The following is a 19,854-nucleotide window of genomic DNA, read 5'->3' on the forward strand; positions in this document are numbered from 1 at the left end:
TCCAAAACAATTACAGATGCTCTGGCCAAGGGAAACAGTGGGATTCAGAATGAGCCTCTTGACTGTGTAAATCTGGACGGCCACTAGATGGCAGCAAAGGGATACAGAAATTTCTTTTGGTCTAGTGGCTGTCCTGAGTTCTAGATCTGGTATCCTTGGCCTTATAGCCTTCTTTGGACTTAGAGCAACCATTTGCTGTGAGAGGGTAGGTATTCTAATGGAAAGGAATATGAGGCGAGAGAGAGGCTGTCTTTGCCTTTTTGATCACTCCTCAGGGCAACAGGACATCCTGGCAAAAGACATGAAATAAATTCCAGTAAGTTTGCTAAGGGATAGCTTCACATGTTGGAATCACTGCCACATCCATGGTTGAGATTTGGCTGCCCAGAGAAACAACTCGTAACCAGGCAGATTCATCTGCTGTGTGAGCCATGTCCAACACCTTGTCCTGAACCGACACCTGCACCTTGGTCCTGTATTGTGGGAAGTGCCAGGGTTTAAGGGCAGGGACAAGCACAGCCCTACCTGGCTTCAGGATACACTGATGAGGGGTGAAATTCTAACATTGAGTGATGTGAAGAGGGTCTGGCTGGCCAAACATCTCCCTCTTTGGTTAGGAGGCAGGACATGGAACCTTGTCCTCTTGGAGTGAAAAGGCGTGAGAACAGGAAATCTAGGAGCTGAATGTGGGGGGGGGGGGGGCAGGGCGGTGATGGTTCCTTACTACCAGGGAGGAGGTGGGGTCTAATGAGAGGCAGCCTGGGGAGAGTGTTAGAGAGAGGTTGGCATGGCTCTACTCAGAGTGGCAGGTGATTCAGGCATGAAACCAGCGGTTATGCATAGAACATTTTGCACCTCCCTATTATTGTGTTTCATGAAGGTGAAAGTATGCAGGTATCGTCAACATCCAGAAAGAAGTCATTTGATTGTTCCAAAAAGCCCCTATTTTGCTCATCTCTCTCCTAAAACAAAGAAATGCTATTTGATCAGAATTCAGAGTGTAAATAATTAATAGTGTATACTGGTGGCAGGTAAAAGGAAGATGGTTCATGGCAATTTTACTTACAAAAGCACACCATTTATGTTTATAAATGCTTTCACATGTTTAAAAAGAGATTACAGTCCCACCTAGAAAACCTCCTGTTTTTGGTAGAACTTACTGTTCCCAAAAAATGTCTGTAAAATTTTTAGTTTACCATGATTTGGTCTATGTCTTGATTAACCTGTTTACATCTTTGTGTCTATTATGTCACGTGGATATGTGATTTAAAGAAGGAGGCAGTCTTTCTTTAAGGGAAAGAAGGAAGAGCTCATTAGCTTTTGTTTTTTAATACTTTGGTTGAAAAATGAACCAAATTCTGCCTGGAATTAATTGTGGACACCTTTTGTTAATTTTTTGGTTAATTTAAATGTTGCTACCTGTTTATTTTTTGACATATACATCATGTGACAGTGTAAAGTTGCATGTTGTAAAGTTGTTAAATGTGAAATTTTAGAAATAATATTTTAAAGACTTGACCTTTTGGGGAAGCACAGGCTATGAATAACGTACAATACTTTGGTACAAACTTTCTGAGCTTTCAATATCCTCTGTAATACAAAATTGTAATGATGTATTGACTGAAAGTACATGCTGAGACTTTTTTTGGAATGGAAATGTGTGTGTAGTGATCAAAGGGAAGAATCTATTTTGCTAAATTCACTTTTAATAGTACATTTTTAGCTAATGTTTAATGCTATAACTTATCTGCATGTTGTTTTCCAAAAGCAAATTAACAAGTTCTCCAGTAGAAGTAGTGTCAAAGTTGTAATGCAGTTCTTATTCTTCAAATCAATGTTCTTGTAACTAGATAAGTTGGTACATTTTAAGTATCTGAAGTTTACTGAATTGGCCTAAGTTCAAGGCTGAGTGTACAAATTGCAGTCTTTCATAAAAACATTGATGAACTGTAGGTAAAGAATTCCTTAGCCCTTACATCAAATAACAGAATTCCAAGTTGCCTTTATGCAAATAACCCTAAGGTCTACTACTCCCATCATTAGTTGTGCTGAGCTCTGTGATTGACTCCTGCTTGGGCCAGATTATGGACTGGATAAGGTGCTGCAGGTTAAAACTGAATCCAGATAAATGAACGAGTTTGGTGGTTGGGAGAGATCTCATCCTTTCAGAAGGGACTTTTCTTGCTCTATCTATGATTTACCTATGTCCCTTCCTGGAGACATCTGATCTATCTACCAATATCCATGGGTTTGTACCACCTGATTGGATTGTTGTAATCCATTCTGGGGCAGGGGGTGCCCTTGAAAGAATCAACCAGACTGTCAATTGGGTTCAAGTACGAGCATGTAACACTGTTCTGACTAAGCTGCATTGGTTCCCAGTAGGTTTATGACTCAAATTCAAGGTGCTTGTCATTAAAATCCCTAAATGTTTTGGAACCCCCTACCTTGAAAGAATGGCTTCCTCCTCAAGTAGTTACCTGGGAGCTACATTCCTCAGATAAAAGCCTTTTGAGCATGCCATCCTGGAAAGAGGGTTGCCTTCAGTTATAAAGGTTAGGGTCTTTTTGGTGGTGGCTCCAGTGCTATGAAATTCCCTCCTATAAGAGTACAGCCTGACACCTCTTTGGGGTGTTAAGGAAAAATGTAAACATTTTTATGTCTTGGTCTTTATTGTGTTTCTATTTACATGCCCCTGGATTCTACAAAAATGATTCCCAGTGGTTTACGACATAAAAATGTGAGATTCCCCTAACCCAATATTAAGTTCTCATCTCTTGCTAAATCTTTGACCTAGACAAACCTTGTTACTAGCAATGTTTACACATTGATGAAGGCATTTTGAGCTTGTGCACACCTCTCTGAAATGATGGTTACAGGTGACTCTCTCTCCTGCAGAGTTTGATGACCCTTCTGCCATGGTGGTATTGGCAGAGGAAGAACTAGTGGTAATAGACCTGAAGTCTCCTGGCTGGCCATCCATCCAACCTCCGTATCTTGCATCTCTCCACTGCTCGGCCATCACATGTTCTCACCATGTCTCCAACATCCCTCTAAAACTGTGGGAAAGGATCATCAATGCTGGGAGCAAACAGAATGTTCAGTTTTCTAATATGGTATGGCTTGCATGTCCTGGTGAAATAGGGATGCATTTGAAGCAGATGCAAGTTATGATTTTTTCCCCCAGATTAATACTGGATTTTGAGTTACCTCAAATAAGACTTTGGAGGTAGAAAGTGTTCCTGCTTCTAAGGAAATATAGGAGCAAAGGGAAAAAGGCAGTCTCAACACCAGTTCCAATTGATCAGTTGTACAGAATCTGCTTGATTGACACTGGGGGAAAAATAAAAATATACGTTTAACATGTTATTGTGAATAATCCTGCCATGGTGCTAAAGTACTCTTTGCTAGCACTAATATATTATGGAAGAGGAAAACATACATACATGCCTTTTTATAGAGCTATGCAAAACTTCATGTTTGATTTGGAAGAGGAGCTTTAGCATGTGCAAAAGTGTGAATGCAACACCTGCCTGCTACTCATTAAAGCAGCAACATTTTCCAGGGGAGGCTTGCTCTGCATTCCTGGAAATAGGCACAGCTGCTTTGGTTCAGAGATAGGTGCTTCATTTGCCCTCGTCCACAGTTCAAAACACCCAAATCAAAGCATTGCATAGCTCACTAATAAAGTTATTAGTGGATAATTTTAGCTCCAAAAATGTGGCTAAAATTGTACATATATCTATTGTTTGTATGTCATGCCGTGAAGCTTAATCTTCCTTTTTACAGAAAAGTAACTGAATTATGTAATTATATTAAATCTTGCCCAATGGTATTGCCTGTCTATCAGTCAAACTTATGCCCGCCCATCTCCCCCCAGTGGGGGACTCTGGGCGGCTTACAACAGATTAAAACAATAAATAAATACGTAGTTAAAATTTATTTTAAAAACACACATTTACACAGAGTAAAAGGAAGAGGAAAAATCCAGGAGGCCGATGGAAGCAACACCTGGCCTCGAGGGGGCTAACCAGCCCCATATCTGATTACCTCCCTCTCCACCAATTATCTGCTTATAGGATTTTTAAACTTCCAGGTTCAATTTCTGTTACTTCCGAGCAGATCAGGAAGGTGCATCTTTCTGAAATTTTGGAAGGATGTCGATTGGCATAGCTCAAAGAGCTGAAATAGGGTCAGATTTCATTAGCAGTTAAGAGTGTGAAAGTTAAGATTTGTGGCCAGCCTGGAAGATGCATGGTGGGCTGCATGAACTAACCCTACCCCCTCTTATTGAGCTCTATCATATCCATGTTCCTCAGACCCTACAGCAACCCTGTTGTACAGATATTTATATAGCATAGGAGAAGGAAGGCTCTGGACATATGTTAGCGTACATCTCTGGAGTTTCTTCACAGCAAAGGGGATCCTCCTTCAGCCCCAGTCCATCCTCACATGGAAAAATTGTACATGAATGCATGCTATCGTATGTGCATAGAGCCATTTCAGATAAATAGGTGGCCAATGGTTTTTAATTGCTTTCTGCTACCGACTCCTTTATTCTGTAAATACATCACTGTCCATACCATTTGTGAACTCTCCTCCACAGTTTCTCTTTTCCCTTTTCTCAGCCATGGCCAATTAATGGGGGTATCAGCAGAGCTCCAGATCCTCCCCAGCGGGATTTTCTGCTTACTGGGTAGGTATAAGCATGCAAATCCATTCTTCATTTTACTCCTGTAGAAGCTGTAGCTCATCGCTGCCTTATTCCCCTCTGCTTAGTCTGTGGCAAATAGTCAATACAAAACGAGGGCCATCACTTTTGCAGCAGTAAAAGAGATGCCAATCACTTTGGAAATGACCAATTAGTGTTATAAACTTTATGTTGGCTTTCTGAATGCTCAGCCTTTTAAGCAAGTGGGCTAGGATGTATATGCATAAAAGTAAGCAAATGGGCTAGGATGCTATAGGTGATGTAGTCTTGCCTTTCTGTAGTCTGTTCTGCACATTAAGTAGCCTCGTATTGCTGCTTTTTCCATCCGGAATTTCAAAAAGAAACAAAAATGTTCTTAAAGGATTTTCAGGATTCTTGTGCAAATTCCTGATAAGATTGTACTTAAAGACCCCGACACTCTGCCAGTTAAGCTAAAGAGAGAGATTTGCATGCAGGAGTTGGGATATGATATTCTTGAAAGCCAAATGGTGCTGATGCTCTGGAGTAATTACTACTGCTGCTGCTTCTGGAAGAGGGCACTTCTTCGCTAGACATCACATAACCTATCAAGGTAGAAATCCATTTCTGACGTACTGTTATAAGCAGCAGTAGAATGGGAACAGATCCGTCCTGATCCTGCTAAAAAACTATCTCTGTAGGATCTCACTTGCAGGTGTATGGAGAGTGTGTGTGTTTACATACACATGGGTAATGCCAACCTTTTAAAAAGAACATTCATGTTTTAAAAATAGCTGTGGTTCAAGAAGGTCTCCTGTACCTAGGCTGCAAAAATCTGGTGGGTGGCAAAGAGTTAGAGTTTTGTTCAGGATTTTTGTAACTCTAATTTAAGAAATAAAAATGGAGGAGTGGGACAGGAGACGGCGAGATTGGTAAGTGCAGGCATCAATTGTTTTAACAGCGATGTAGTGATTAGACAGGCTAGTAACCATGGTAGGGGAGGGTGGCCCAAGACTAATAGGCCAAAAGCGGACTGACAAACGTATTCAAATTATTTATGGCAATTTATTTCTTTTATATTTGTTTTGCTAAGTTGAGCAATGAAAGGGAAGCCCCTTTAGAACACTCATTACAAAGAACAAGCCCCCTTCCAGGTAGATAATTTTTAATTACTTCAGAACTAGTGAAAACAAATATGGGTAGATAGCTGTCCTACATTTCTGCGCCCTGGTGAATGAACTAACGAGGAGGAGCAGGCAAACATCCTCAAAAGACTTGCTGCTACTGCAGGACTCCTGCAGTCTGATGTGACCAAGAAATGTTCCGGGCAGCTCTTCTTTCTGTACTAGGCAGCGGGAAGATCGGCTCAGTTTAGGTATAGGCTATAGTACAGGCTTAGTATTTATGTACTTGGTGGCAGTCTTCCCCAGTCTGACGCCCTCCAAGTGGTCTTGACCTGCAGATTTCTAGCCAGCACGCTGACTGGGGATTATGGAATTAAAGTCTAAATTGTCTGGAGACACCAGGTAGGGAAAGGCTGCCCTACAGTATTTTGTCAAAACTGCTTTGGGGTGCATGCAGACAGATCAGTACAAAAAAGGTATTTTGAATAATGGAAGATTTGTAAGCCTACATGAATAACAAGGAATTTAGATTTTTTGGGGGGGTGGGGGGGATTAATACTTAGTAAGTAAGAATTGACTGAAATGCTTCCACTAGGCTAGACTTGATTAAGTAGTAGCCAGTCATTCAGCATCTCTCTTGCCTAGCAATCAGGGAGTGATACTGGTATAACCTGCCTTTCCCCTTCTTGCTTTTTTGTTTAGGCATGAGGATGGCACAGTACGCTTCTGGAATGCATCTGGTGTGTGTTTGAACCTCCTGTATAAATTGAGCACAGTGAAGGTGTTTCTCACTGATGCAGATCCTAATGACAATATGAACCAGCTGGGAGAGGATGAATGGCCTCCACTGCGTAAGGTAAACAGCTTTAACCTTCTGAAGCCAAGGCTTGCTCATATTATGTACTTTCAAAGTAGTGTTGTTTGCAACTATATTCCTTTTTGTGCTCATGTGATCTTTGTTCCTTCTTCCCCTGCTGTATTAGGTTGGCTCCTTTGACCCTTATAGCGATGACCCCAGACTTGGGATCCAGAAGATCTTCTTATGCAAATACAGTGGCTATTTAGCTATAGCAGGGACAGCAGGACAGGTACTAATAGGATTAATATATCAAAAGGGTTTGGATGGGTTTTTGCAGCTCAGACAGCTGTGCTTCCACACTGCATTGGTACAATTATTCTCCTTAATTAGAAAACCCAGTAGCTTTGACTGTGTTTGGATGCTATGCCCTCTGATCTGTAAGATCTTTTCTATAATCCTAGCAATTTCAGGGTTGTGGGAATTGGATGCAGTCCATTCATACTCAGATATTGTGTCCTCTTTGTGCTGACCTTTGCTGAAAAGTGGGTTCTCAGACAATGATCTCTTCACTTTGCACAATGGGGAAATAATTTCCATACTCCAGCAAGCCAAATCTCTTTGGCAGTGCTTCTGTATGCAATGCACAAATGTCGCTATTTACCCAACATTCGTTCCCCTAATACAGCTACAACTGCAGGTAGTCCTCGCTTAACAACCCTAATTGGAACCAGAATATCCTTTGCCAAGCAAAGTAGTCATTAGGGGAAACATCATGTGACTACACTGCTTAGCAACAGCAGTTCCAGTAGTCCTGGTTGCAGTCGTTAGGCCAGGACCTCACACTTCTGCTCTGCTGCATTCACTGCCTCTTCAATTCCCCCCCCATGTCTCTACCATTTTGTCCCCCCATGCTCCACTGCCACTACCCCTGCCACCCCCTGCCAGTACCAGGTGATCTTTGCCATTTTCTTCTTCCTGCTGACGAGGAGTGCCCAGCCGAGGCAGCTGCTGGCCCTTCACAAAGCCTCGCACCCAAATTTTGGTCACATGACTGTGGGGGCACTGCAACAGCCATAACTTCAAGGACCACTCATAACCACCATTCAGTGCCATTGTAACTTTGAATGAATGAATGGTTGTTAAGTGAGGACTACCTGTATTACCAGCCTAACTCTGGCTGTGTGTCTCTGGCTAGTAAAGTAAGAAAAAAAAATGAATTTAGCTGACAAATGGTTAATGTTTATATTACTATCCTAGCACTGGAGAAATCTTGAGTTTTGAATTACTGTTGAGATGAAACAGCCTTCTTCATGAAATATTTTTTGTCCCAAGCGTGTAGTGGCTTCCCCAAACCCTTGTTATGGTACTTTTTTATTTATTTTATTCAATTGAGGCACCTTCTGACTCAATTGACTTTGGGCAATTGACAGCATAAAAAACAAAATAATGAAATAAAATAACAAATATACAATCAGAACAAAAAACATAAAACAAGATGGTGAATCCAACCAGCAACAGCATATATCACATACTCAGCAAGAGGCTCCATCCATCGTAGTCCAAAACCTGGGAAAAAGAGCCAGGCCTTTGAGGCCCTCCAGAACGCTATCAGGGTGGGAGCCATCCAGATTTCAGGGGGAACCCAGAGGGCAGGCACCATGATAGTGGAGGCACACTTCCAGGGTCCCAAAAGATGGCATTTTTTAATCAAAGAAATCTAGAATGTGTCAACCAGGCCCTATGCCATGTAGGGCTTTATAGGTTATAACCAGCACCTTGAAGTGCACCTGGAAGCAAACTGGCGACCAGTGCAGCTCGCAAAGTCGACCAGTCCAGTGCAGGCATATGGTTAGACATACTTAGTTTGTAAACTATGTATCACCTATAATCAGGCAGGGAAGGGCAGTTACGACAAACAGAAATCAATCATATATTCATTGAATTCACTGTAAAATGCGTTGCTGTAGGTACAAATTGGTTTTTAATGTCTCTATTGGATTTTTATTAAAAATATTTTACATAAAGTAGATTCCTGCTGAACTTAGAAGTGTTTTAGAAACTGATACAAGAGTCATTTAGGTATTGGTTGCAAGAAACATTTGTATTGATTTGCCAAACGGCATTTCCTCATTGTTAGCCACTTGCCCAGCCTCCATAAAGATGAAAGTAGCAGCCTGTCGTGCCCCAGTAATCTTATGAATGATTGTTCTTTTACTGTTTTTTAAAGGCTGTCAAAAAGTGAATACCAACAAACAGCTGGAGTAGTGCTGTATGCATGTATAAGTCTTGCCAAACATGTCTTTTTGTTGCCCTGCTGGATGAAATCTTAGACATCTCACAAAGTGCTTATAAGGCATAATTTTCCAAATTTTTAGCTGTACTGTTTTGGGTAGTATGTTATTGTTCTTACTGGTCATAGCATTGTATTACTTCTGTGTTCTCCTGAAAGCTGCAGGTGCATAAATAAGATGTATAACCAGTTTACTACAGGATAAGGCTTATATCTTGCTTTTGTTTCATTTGGACTCTTTGGATGCTAAAGCAAAATCCTTTCATTGGATTATGTCCCAAAATAAATGTGATAGTTGGAATGCCCTGTCCCTACAAAGAATCATGAAAACAAAACAGTCTGAAAACGAATGAAATGCTGAATTATTTTGTCACAGTAAAAGCCCAAAGGAGGAAGTGCATTTGCCTTGGATCAAATGCTTGTGCGGGTAGTGTGGGATTTGCAGTACTGAGATTTCACAGGGCAGCTTTGAATGAAATCTACTCCCCTCTCCATCTGAAGGTCCTTGTCATGGAACTGAATGATGAAGAAGCAGAACAAGGGGTTGATCATGCAGAAGCAGACTTTCTCCAGGACCAGGAAGGCTATAAGTGGAAGGGTCATGAACGCCTGAGAACCAGGGATGGGCCTGTCCAATTTGAGCCTGGCTTCCAGCCATTTGTCTTGGTCCAATGTCAGCCTCCAGCAGTGGTCACATCACTGGCCCTTCACTCAGAATGGAAACTCGTAGCCTTTGGTACAAGCCATGGATTTGGGCTGTTTGATCATCAGCAGAAGCGGCTGGTTTTTGTGAAGTAAGTTACTTCCTGGGAAAGATGATTTTTAAGAGAAGGCTTACACGGCATTTTTGTATATAGCTTCTAGAACTTTTCTGGAGCACTGTAATTCTGGTTTTGCTATCATACTTTTTTGACATAATGAGCTGGAAGTTTTGCAATGAAATCTAACCCAGGCAGGGAATGGCTTAGGCCACTGAGTCCCTGTTTTTACATTGCTGGAGCATTTTCCAGCTGCACCACCATTTAGCAGCAGCATGGCTTCTTCCCACTTTGAGGTGGGAAATAAGACTGAGAAGTTTAACATCACCATAAAAACAAAAAGCCCATCCTGTAAAAACCACTGACAATCCTGTTGCTGCCCATGGGCATTATGCAGCCTTGCCTAGTTTGCGTTATTGCCCTACGCGCTTTAACCTTAACTTCCCCAAACTGTTAAATGTGGCTTTTTTGTTGTTGTTCAGTCGTTAAGCCGTGTCCAACTCTTCGTGACCCCATGAACCATATTGCGCCAGGCCTTCCTGTCCTTCACTGCCTCCCTGAGTTTGCTCAGTTTCATGCTCATTGCTTCAGTGATGCTATCTAACCATCTCATCCTCTGCCATCTTCTCCTTTTGCCTAAATGTGGCTCCTAAACATCAAAACATTGCTCACTCCTGGTTTAGGTAAATCATTATTCCTCCTTATTGTCCATTAAATTTGTTGTAATTTGTATACATCTCACTTATGTGTAGATGTACTGGTCACCTGAAGAATGATAGAAGTTGACTGGTGTGGGTCTTCCAGGCTGTGTGGCCGTGTTCTGGAAGTTTTGTTTCCTAACGTTTCGCCAGCATCTGTGACCGGCATCTTCAGAGAGCAGGAGCACAGGCAGGAGCAGTTCTCTCTGTGCCCAGGACTCACACCGGGCACAGAGAGAACTGCTCCTGTCTCTGCTCCTGCTCTCTGAAGATGCCAGTCACAGATGCTGGCGAAACGTTAGGAAACAAAACTTCCAGAACACGGCCACACAGCCCGAAAGACCCACACCAGCCATCGTATTCCGCCCATGAAAGCCTTCGACAATACAATGATAGAAGTGTCAGAGTATGTCTGTACAGTTAGATGGAATTCTCTGGGCAGGCTATTGAGAAGAACCCTGTTAGTGAAGGGAATGTAAGACTGGAGTTCCATTAGAAGGATAAGGATCACCAAGGTAATTTATCTGAAGTTACCATAAATACTAAGCAGTTGAATAATTTTAGAATATCAGGTCAGTATGGCATAGAAATGAATCTATCGTGTTGATTGCCAGAAACCCACTTTCATAGTTAGGGCTTGTGAAGGCGATGAAGTGCTAGATAGAATTAACTATCTGAAGGCCCTTGACAGGGCTTCCAATATTTTGCCAGCATGTTGGTTGTTGAGAATGGCCCATAATGAAGTATATTAAGTGCGCAGTTTAGTATTTTGGACAAAAGGAAAGTCCTAATGTCCAGGTATTAGACAACATGCCTACTGGCTTCATCCTAGGTGCACCCTCCATCCTAACGATCATCTGGCCTTGGAAGGCCCGCTTTCCAGGGTGAAGTCCTTAAAGAAGTCCCTCCGCCAGTCCTTCCGCCGGATACGAAGGAGCAGAGTGTCAAATCGAAAGCGGCAAACTGTTGAGGTGAGACAATGTGTCCTTTGGCTTCACATACTTGGTAACACCCTGTTTTTTTTTAATGACAATTCAGTGGTGCTGGATCTTGATATTGCCTCTCATGGCACTGAAATTTTGCAAGAAGGAAAGAATGAGATTCAAGCAGAGGTTTTGCTTTTGAATGAAAGAGCATTGGGCTCTTGGATTAATAGAAAGGCAAAATTGTTTCTTTCTTTCCCTTCTGCCATTCCAACAAATGCATGGACTCAGAAGATAGTCCGTTCAAAAGTCTTCTATTTACCAGAGCAGGCATTTTGATACTCGGCTTACTATCCAGCAGTCTGGTCTCATTGTTATAAGACCTGACTGATTCTTTTACATAAAGTCTCTGCATGTTTGTTCTCAGTTAACTGTTAAATTAGTAAAACTGGTGCATCATCATCATCATCTGAACAGTTTTGCTTGTTTGAGAGCTGCAAAGGGTTTTATTCAATGGTTGCCCTTTTCTCTTCATGGGGCAATGCAGGAAGGAATTTCCAGGCATGACCGCGATGCATTACAAGAGATTGAATTAGCTCCAGTCCAACGAAAGATTGAAGCACGGTCAGCAGAGGACTCTTTCACAGGCTTCGTACGCACCTTATATTTTGCTGACACCTTCCTAAGAGACAGTAAGTAAGAAAGACTTCTTTGAGGATTTGCCATGTGCCCCTTTGCTCAGAGAAGAAAGAATGGCTAGCAGGGAGCACTTATCATCACCTCCTGGTCATCATTGGGCTGAAATAAAACTCTCCACCAATACCTGCAAATGCACATGTATACACGTGGGTCACTTAAGTCTTTATAACAAGCCACTACAGTTGGCTGGAAACAATTATGGTTTTCTGACATTAATGAAATAAAATCTCTTTTAGGTAAAGGTTTTAGAAAGTGACTCTTTCAACTGTCTTCACTTGGTTTGTTTTGATCAGGAAATATTGTCCAAAAGGGAAAAGAACACACCACACCCTTTGAATGAATGTGAACACGTGCACACATTCACATATGCATATACATCCATATACTAAATATTAAATCACCTGGAATAGGTACATTTGATCAGAGATTGCCATTTATTCAATTTCTAGAGCAATTCTAGAGTAATTTTTCAGCAATTGAATAAGAAGTCACACTAAGGACAACAATACTAGCTTTGGGGAGGTGGCCTTTGTGACACTTAAGTTTTGGGCTTTTTAATTTAGAAGAAAAACACGGTATGTTTGTGTAAACTTTTACAAGCAATATAAAGTGTGGAGAAAGGGCTACATGATGGTTTTCCCCATAGCAAGGTACTATACAGAGAATATGCTACCTCTCAGGTTCAGAGGCTGCATGAATTACCAGTTGTTGGAAAACAAATGGTAAAGAAAGGAAACACAATGCTGGATTAAGCATATTTTTATCTGGTTCAATAGGGATGTTTGGATCTACAAATCCTGGCCCAGGCTCCTAATTGTTTCCATGTTTTTTAGTCTCTTCACACTGCCACAAATGCTAACAATGTAAAGATTTCTCTAGAAAACATTTAATCCACATTATGCATGGTAGTGAGGATGTCTAGAACCATGTCTGAGTTGTACTAGACCGAATTGGAGAAGTTCTGTTCTTATACAGAGAACATTCATGCTTACAGTGGAGGTTTGAGCCCAGTGTGAGCACCAAAAGAAACCATGTGAGAATTCCACTCATGAGCTCTGTTACCCCTCTTCAGGTTCTCGGCACTGCCCTTCCTTGTGGGCAGGTACTAACGGGGGCACGGTGTATGCCTTCTGCTTGCGTGTTCCTCCAGCGGAGAGAAGAATGGATGAACCTGTGAGAGCAGAGCAGGGTGAGTGAACCCAATTGATGAACTGCATTTAGGGTTGAGGATGCGATGATCTTACCCATTCTATCATAAAGAGTTGACTCATGAGATTTTCATAGGTGATAAGGCAATGAGCGCATAGTGTAATTGAAAATCAGGTAACCACTTGGGTGGGTATTTTACCAGCTCTTAGATATTTGGTGAATAGATGTGCAGTCTCTGATGATTTGTGTAGTATTTATACATGGTGTAGTGTTCTGAGATGGAGAGACCCACGGAGGTGGCCTTGAGGGGATATTTAGAGGCCGTTACAGAAACAAAATGGGCAGAAGCATTCCTTAAGAACTGGGAAAGGAGGTAGTAGTTGGAACAGACTCAGGCTGGCTCCTCCCTGACTTATTGGGGTAAACACAATCAGACTTGCAAGATTCTGTTATTATAACTTAGTTCTAGTCTTCTTGTGGAATCTGTTTCCTGATCTGGACAAGCTTGAAGGGCTGACAGAAGAAAATAACATAACTCAGCTTTCCCCTACCTAGTGCTCTCCAGATTTTTTGGATTGCCTATCATTGATGATTCTTAGTGATACTTGTAGCCCAAATCATCTAAAAGACATCAGTTTGTGAATGATTGCTGTAGCTCAATGGCTGTGTTGGTTGGGGAAATATGAGAAGTTCATTTGCTTGCCTGTTTTTTGCATTTCTGTCCCGCTGCAGCTCAAAGACTCTGGGCAGCTTACACACGGTATAAAAACCAAATAAAACATCCATAAAAACAGTAGAACAACAACACCCAAATATGATATTACGAACAATAAAGATAGAAAGTAAAGATGGCATGATAAAATCAGCAGAAGGCTTTCTGAAATAATTCCATCTTTAAAAGCTTTGAAAATATTAACAAGGAGGGTACCAGCCTAATTTCTATCAGGAGGCTGTTTCACAGTGCCAGCACTGCCATGGGAAAACAGCGCCTTCTTGCTTCAGCCCCCCATCCCCAAGCTCCAGAAAATGTGGGATCAATAACAGTTTATGTTGCAGTTTAAACAAACAGTTTAGTTTGTTCTAATTGGTAAGGCTGGTACTGGTGAAATAGGCAGTCCTACAGATATTAAGATGACAAGCCATATAGGGCCTTATAGATTAAAACCAGTGCTTTAAATTGTAAACTAATTGGCAGCCAGTGCAGACTCCGCAATGCTGGTGTTAGATGAGTGTAGAGGATAGAATAGGTGTTGAGAGATCATCTATCCCAGTCTTCCCCAACTTGGTGCCCTCTAGGTGTGTGGGAGCTCAGCACTTATAATCCTTTGCTAGCATCCTTTGTTTGATTGTTGTGAGCCACACAGTCATTGAGAGTTGGGTGGCATACAAATTTAATTTATTATCATTTTCAGAGAAAATTATCCAGTAGTTCCTCTTTGGACATCATCTGCTATTTATCAACACTGAACAATTTTCCAGGCTTTATGTTTTTGCCCATTCATCAATTTTTAATGCTTGCATTTTCATTACATTTATCTTACCCTACTAAGATGGAGCTCAGAGCGGCATATATTTGTCTCCTCCTCTTTCTTATTTTTGAACTTGCCTGTGATAAAACTATGATTATGAGAAAGTAACTAGACAAGGAAATTAGAAAGTTGAACCCAGATCTCCCCACTCTTAGTCCAAGCCACACTGGCTTTTCTTGAATTTCATCTGAGCCATGATGCGACCACTAAGTCAGTAACAATGCATGCAAAACAAGGGAGCTGAGTTCTACCAGGAAAATAATCGAGTTAGGTAAAGAATTTATTTCTTGTACTTACATGTCACCTGATAACTACAGTTCTGATAAGCCATTAGCACAACAGACTAGAGCAATGCTAATAATGGCAATAAAAATACCATAAAAGCACCATAATAAAGTAGAATCAAAAGAAACACAAACCAAAAAACACATCCCAAAGTAATGAGTGTTGCAAAGCAGCAGCTTCACTGATATCTAGCCTTTGCCTTATCTCTGTGTGCGTTTTCTCTTCTTGTTTTTTTAGCCAAAGAGATCCAGCTAATGCATAGAGCTCCTGTTATTGGCATTGTTATTCTGGATGGGCAAAGCACTCCTCTTCCAGAACCACTTGAAGTAGCACATGACCTTTCCAAAAGCCCCAACATGCAAGGCTGTCATCAGCTTCTTGTGATATCTGAAGAGCAACTTAAGGTAACAGTGTTCTCTGTATGTATGGTTGTGTACATGTGTGAATGCCTTATGCTTTTTGGAATGGCAGTGTTCAAAGAACTTCTGGAAGTATGGAGTTTCTCTCTTGCCTCTTCCTTGCTTTTAAGAGACATTCAGTGACACGTAATACTGAACAATGCTGCCCAGAGTTGAAAGAAGGATCCTGTACATTTGGAAGGTTGATTTGTGTGTGACAGAAATTCCCAATTTTCTCTTGTCCACTCGTCACGCGTTCCCAACATGTGTGAGTTCTACACAAGGGGAAGAAAAGTTGAGACATTATCTTCATTCCACCCCCCCCCAAAAGAATTTTAGAGAACGGATAGAAAATTGGAACCCTAACTTGAGCATAGAGTCTCTATTGATATAGGAGGATCTGTGCTGTGGGCAATTGCCCTCTGCGTCTGGAAGTTGAAGAGAACAATTATTTGAAAAGCTGGGGGTGCAAGCAGAGCTGGTGGACTCGAACCCCCCTCTCAGCTACAGAACACCTGAACATTTTTTTCAGTTATATTCAGTAACTAGTTTTTCGCTTGATACCTTTCCCCAATTTATATTAGGTTTGGTGGCTTCCTTAAAAATAAACCAAATCAGGCTCAAATTGAAAACTCTGTTCTGGGGTCCTGCCAGCAACAAAGTGTATTCCCTTTTCTGACTTTGTATGTAGAAAGATATTTGCAAGTGGTGAGAGACATACCCTGGCCATGTAGAAAAACTCCTTGCTATAGCTTGAGGCAGAAAATCATAGCTCTTCCTCACCACTTTTGAAAAAGCAGGCTTGTTTGTTGCTGAAGGAGGGAGAGGCTACACCTTTCTGCTGGAAGCCAGACAAAGTGTACTTTTCTTACCACATACCAACAGAGAACTCATTACAGGTTGACTAATGAGGGTATGGTGTAACTCTTCCACTAATGAGGGAAATGATAGAATTTGTTCATGTTGGCAGGTTTTCACATTACCCAAAGTCATCTCCAAACTGAAGCTTAAGCTTACAGCTCTGGAAGGCTCCCGGGTGCGGAAAGTGGCCGTTGCCAACTTTGTCAGCTGTAAGACCGAGCACAGTGAGAATGACCTGGCCGTTCTGACAAATCAGGGAGACATCCAGATTATCTCTCTGCCTTCACTCAAAATCCAAGTGCGTTATCCCTGTATTCGCAAGGAGGATGTGAGTGGCATTGCTTCCTGTGTGTTCACCCGATATGGACAAGGTAATATGAACATTATCCATGAGTTACCAAAGTTTGGTGTACTAGGCCTTTTAAACTTTTGAACGGATGCCTGCTGTTTGAAAGCACAGAGATGTTTTATCCTTGTATTTATAATACTAGGAAGGCTAAGGAAGAAGACGAAGTTGGGGGGAGGGGGAAGAGTCATCTGGGTTTGCAGTGAAATCCAAATCTGTATGAGGTACCTAACCCAAGGAATCTATATGCATATGCTAGTTGCATTTGTTCACCCATGGGAATCTTCTTACACATCCATCCAAAAAAGATTAGATACTTCATTGGGCTCTTCAGTAATAAAATCAATCTAATCAGTTCAGATGTGACGTTGGAAGCTGATCATGCAGTTTGCTCTGTATGTTTACTCTGAATTTAATTCTACTTTGCTCTTATTTCCAAATAAGAGCTTCCGTGTTTTTTTGTAATCTTAATCTGCTCAGAAGGAGGAATGTGCATGTATAGGACTTTAGGAAATAAGAGTTCTTCCTTAGTATCTGTCCCTGCTCAACTGGCCATTTCTCCATAATTCCCTGCAGGGTTCTATCTGATCTCCCCATCAGAGTTTGAAAGATTTTCCCTTTCCCCAAAGTGGCTGGTTGAACCACGATGTCTTGTGAAAGCCCTGGAAAACAGAGAAAACAGCCGTGGGCTCAGCACATCTGGCACAGAGAAGACTTCAAGGAAATCCAAGTATGTCTGTCAGAGTTTCTATCAATCTAATCAACTAGCCATTTTGTTACACTCAGAAAGTGTAATTTATTTGACATGGGTTGATATTTTACTACTATTGTTGCTGAAGAACAACTCCCAAAATCCCTAGGAAGTCTGGCCAATGGTGAGCAATACTGTAACAATATTGCCTATACCTTCATATCACTGTAATTTTTGGAATGTATAATTCACAGAACTATGGGAAGACCTATGTCCAAAAGGGATCCATGTCTGATGTGGTACAGATTTGGGTAGATGTCGTTCTGTTTTCTGTATACGTGTATAATCTGTCAGTGCATCTGCTTGTCTCCTGAAATCCTATCAATTGATTTATAGGGATTACCAGTACAGGTAGTCCTTGAGTTACGACAACAGTTGGGATCAGAATTTCCATCGCTAAATGATGCAGTCATAAAGCGTGATATCACATGACCACATCACTTAGCAACAGCAATCCCTGCAGTCCCTTGTTGCCATCGCTAGGCAAGGATCGTGGGTCATTAAGTGAGAACCTCCTTGCCACTTCCTGCCAGTTTCCAACAACCAGAGTCAGTGGGGAAGCTGACAGGAAGTTGCAAGTCCCAGGCGGTTCGCAAGCAAGCTGGCAGGCTTGAGGTGTCTGCTGCTGGGTGGAAGAGGGTACATGAGGGTGCACGGGTGGCCAGGGAGGGTGCACGAGTGGCGGGGAAGGGATGGTGTGAGCATGGTATGGCTTGGGGTGGCTGCTGCCAGGTGGGAGAGGGTGTGCGAGGGTGCATGAGTGGCCAGGGAAGGTGTGCAAATGGCCAGGGGGGTGCGGTGCGAGTGTTGCGAGGCTCAGGGAGGATGTGTGGGTGGCTGGCAAGGTGTGGCACGAGCACAGAGAGGCTGGGGAAAGGTGTGCAGGTGGAGGTGACTTACCCGAACAACCTGGGACCTTCCCTGCCAGCTTCTCCATTGACTTTGCTTGTGGGAAGCCGGCAGGAAAGGTCGCAAATCATGATCATGTGACCCCAGGATGCTGCAACTGTCGTAAGTTCGAACCAGTTGCCAAGTGCCTGGATCGCAGTCATGTGACCGCAGGCGTGCTGGGGCAGCCAGAACCTTGAGGACCGGTTGTAACCTCCACTCGTTCAGTGCCACTGTAACTTTGAACAGTTGCTCAACGAGTGGTCATTAACCAACGACTACTTGTATGTCACTTTTCAATAACCTTAGCCTACTCTGTATATTTCTGGGCAAATTAAGACTGAGATTCCTAACTCCTGGAAAGTGGATAGAATATAGATCTGTCTGTGAAACCAATCTACTTACAGTCAGGACCAGAAATATTGGAACAAGGATAACTGTTTTGGCATTTGGCCTCTGTACACCACCGCACTGAAGTTGAAAGGAAAAACACCCACATGGGAGCCAAGTCAGGATTTTCAGCTGTAATTCAAGGGGTTTGACAAAAGTGAGGCACTAACCATTCAGGAAGTACAGCCAGTGGCATACACACACACCATCATTGGTGGCTCGTAAGTAATGGAACAAACCAACATCATGACAAACATAAGGATCGCCTTTAATACCTGGATGAAAATCCTTTGCAGTCAATGACTGCCTGAAGTCTGGAACCCATGGACATGACCAAATGCTGAGTTTCTTCCCTTGAGATGCTTTGCCAGGCCTTTATTGCAACTGCCTTCAGCTGCTGCTTGTTTGTGGGTCTTTTTGCCTTCAGTCTTGTTTTCAGTAAGTGAAAAGCATGCTCTATTGGGTTGAGATCAGGTGACTGACTTGGCTATTGAAGAACATTCCACTTCTTTGCCTTGAGAAACTCTTGGGTAGCTTTTGCTGTATGTTTTGGGTCATTATCCATCTGCAGTGTGAAGCAGCGTCCGTCCTATCAGTTTGGCAGCATTTGGCTGAATCTGAGCAGAAAGTATAGCCCTATACACTTCAGAGTTCATCCTGCTGATTTTATCAGCAGTCAGGTCATCAATAAACACCAGTGACCTGGTTCCATTGGCAGCCATACATGCCCATGCCATAATACTGCCTCCACCATGTTTGACAGATGATGTGGTATGCTTTGGATTATGAGCTGTTCCTTTCCTTCTCCATACTTTTCTCTTCCCATCATTCTGGTGCAAGTTAATCTTGGTTTCATCAGTCCACAGAATCTTATTCCAGAACTGGGCAGGGTTTTTTAGGTGTTTGCTGGCAAAGTCTAATCTGGCCTTTCTGTTCTTGAGCATTACCAGTGGTTTGCACCTTGTTGTGAAGCCTGTATATTTACGTTCATAAAGCCGTCTCTTGACTGTAGATGTTGACAATGACATGCCTACCTCCTCAAGAGCGTTTTTGACCTGGCTAGATGTTGTGAAAGGGTTCCTCTTCACCATGAGCAGAATTCTGCGGTCATCCACTTTAGTTGTCTTCCGTGGTCTTCCAGGCCTTTTGCTGTTGCTGAGCTTGCCAGTTAATTCCTTTTTCAGGATGTTCCAAACTGTTGTATTGGCCACTCCCAATGATTTTGCTATCACTCTAATGGGTTTATTTTGTTTTCTCAGCCTAATGATGGCCTCCTTCACTCACACGGACACCTCTT

General features: G+C 42.2%; 1 protein-coding gene across 7 annotated transcripts in view; it reads left to right on the plus strand.

Moving 5' to 3' along the window:
- Positions 1 to 19,854, plus strand: part of LLGL2 (LLGL scribble cell polarity complex component 2) — a 68,033-nt gene that overhangs the window by 42,595 nt on the left and 5,584 nt on the right. For all 7 annotated transcript variants that reach the window (XM_088133333.1, XM_088133329.1, XM_088133335.1 and 4 more), the window contains 11 exons: positions 2,899 to 3,116; positions 4,629 to 4,696; positions 6,496 to 6,649; positions 6,777 to 6,881; positions 9,384 to 9,676; positions 11,171 to 11,309; positions 11,809 to 11,953; positions 13,033 to 13,149; positions 15,161 to 15,327; positions 16,292 to 16,553; positions 17,105 to 17,258. In XM_088133333.1, coding sequence (XP_087989459.1) covers positions 2,899 to 3,116; positions 4,629 to 4,696; positions 6,496 to 6,649; positions 6,777 to 6,881; positions 9,384 to 9,676; positions 11,171 to 11,309; positions 11,809 to 11,953; positions 13,033 to 13,149; positions 15,161 to 15,327; positions 16,292 to 16,553; positions 17,105 to 17,258 — 1,822 coding nt within the window. The remainder of the gene's footprint in view (positions 1 to 2,898; positions 3,117 to 4,628; positions 4,697 to 6,495; positions 6,650 to 6,776; positions 6,882 to 9,383; positions 9,677 to 11,170; positions 11,310 to 11,808; positions 11,954 to 13,032; positions 13,150 to 15,160; positions 15,328 to 16,291; positions 16,554 to 17,104; positions 17,259 to 19,854) is intronic.

Source organism: Python bivittatus, unplaced genomic scaffold (genome assembly GCF_059951505.1).
Source record: "Python bivittatus isolate LINGU-HERP-01145 unplaced genomic scaffold, Pbiv_v1 ctg000080_np1212, whole genome shotgun sequence".
NCBI classification, from domain to species: Eukaryota; Metazoa; Chordata; class Lepidosauria; order Squamata; family Pythonidae; genus Python; species Python bivittatus.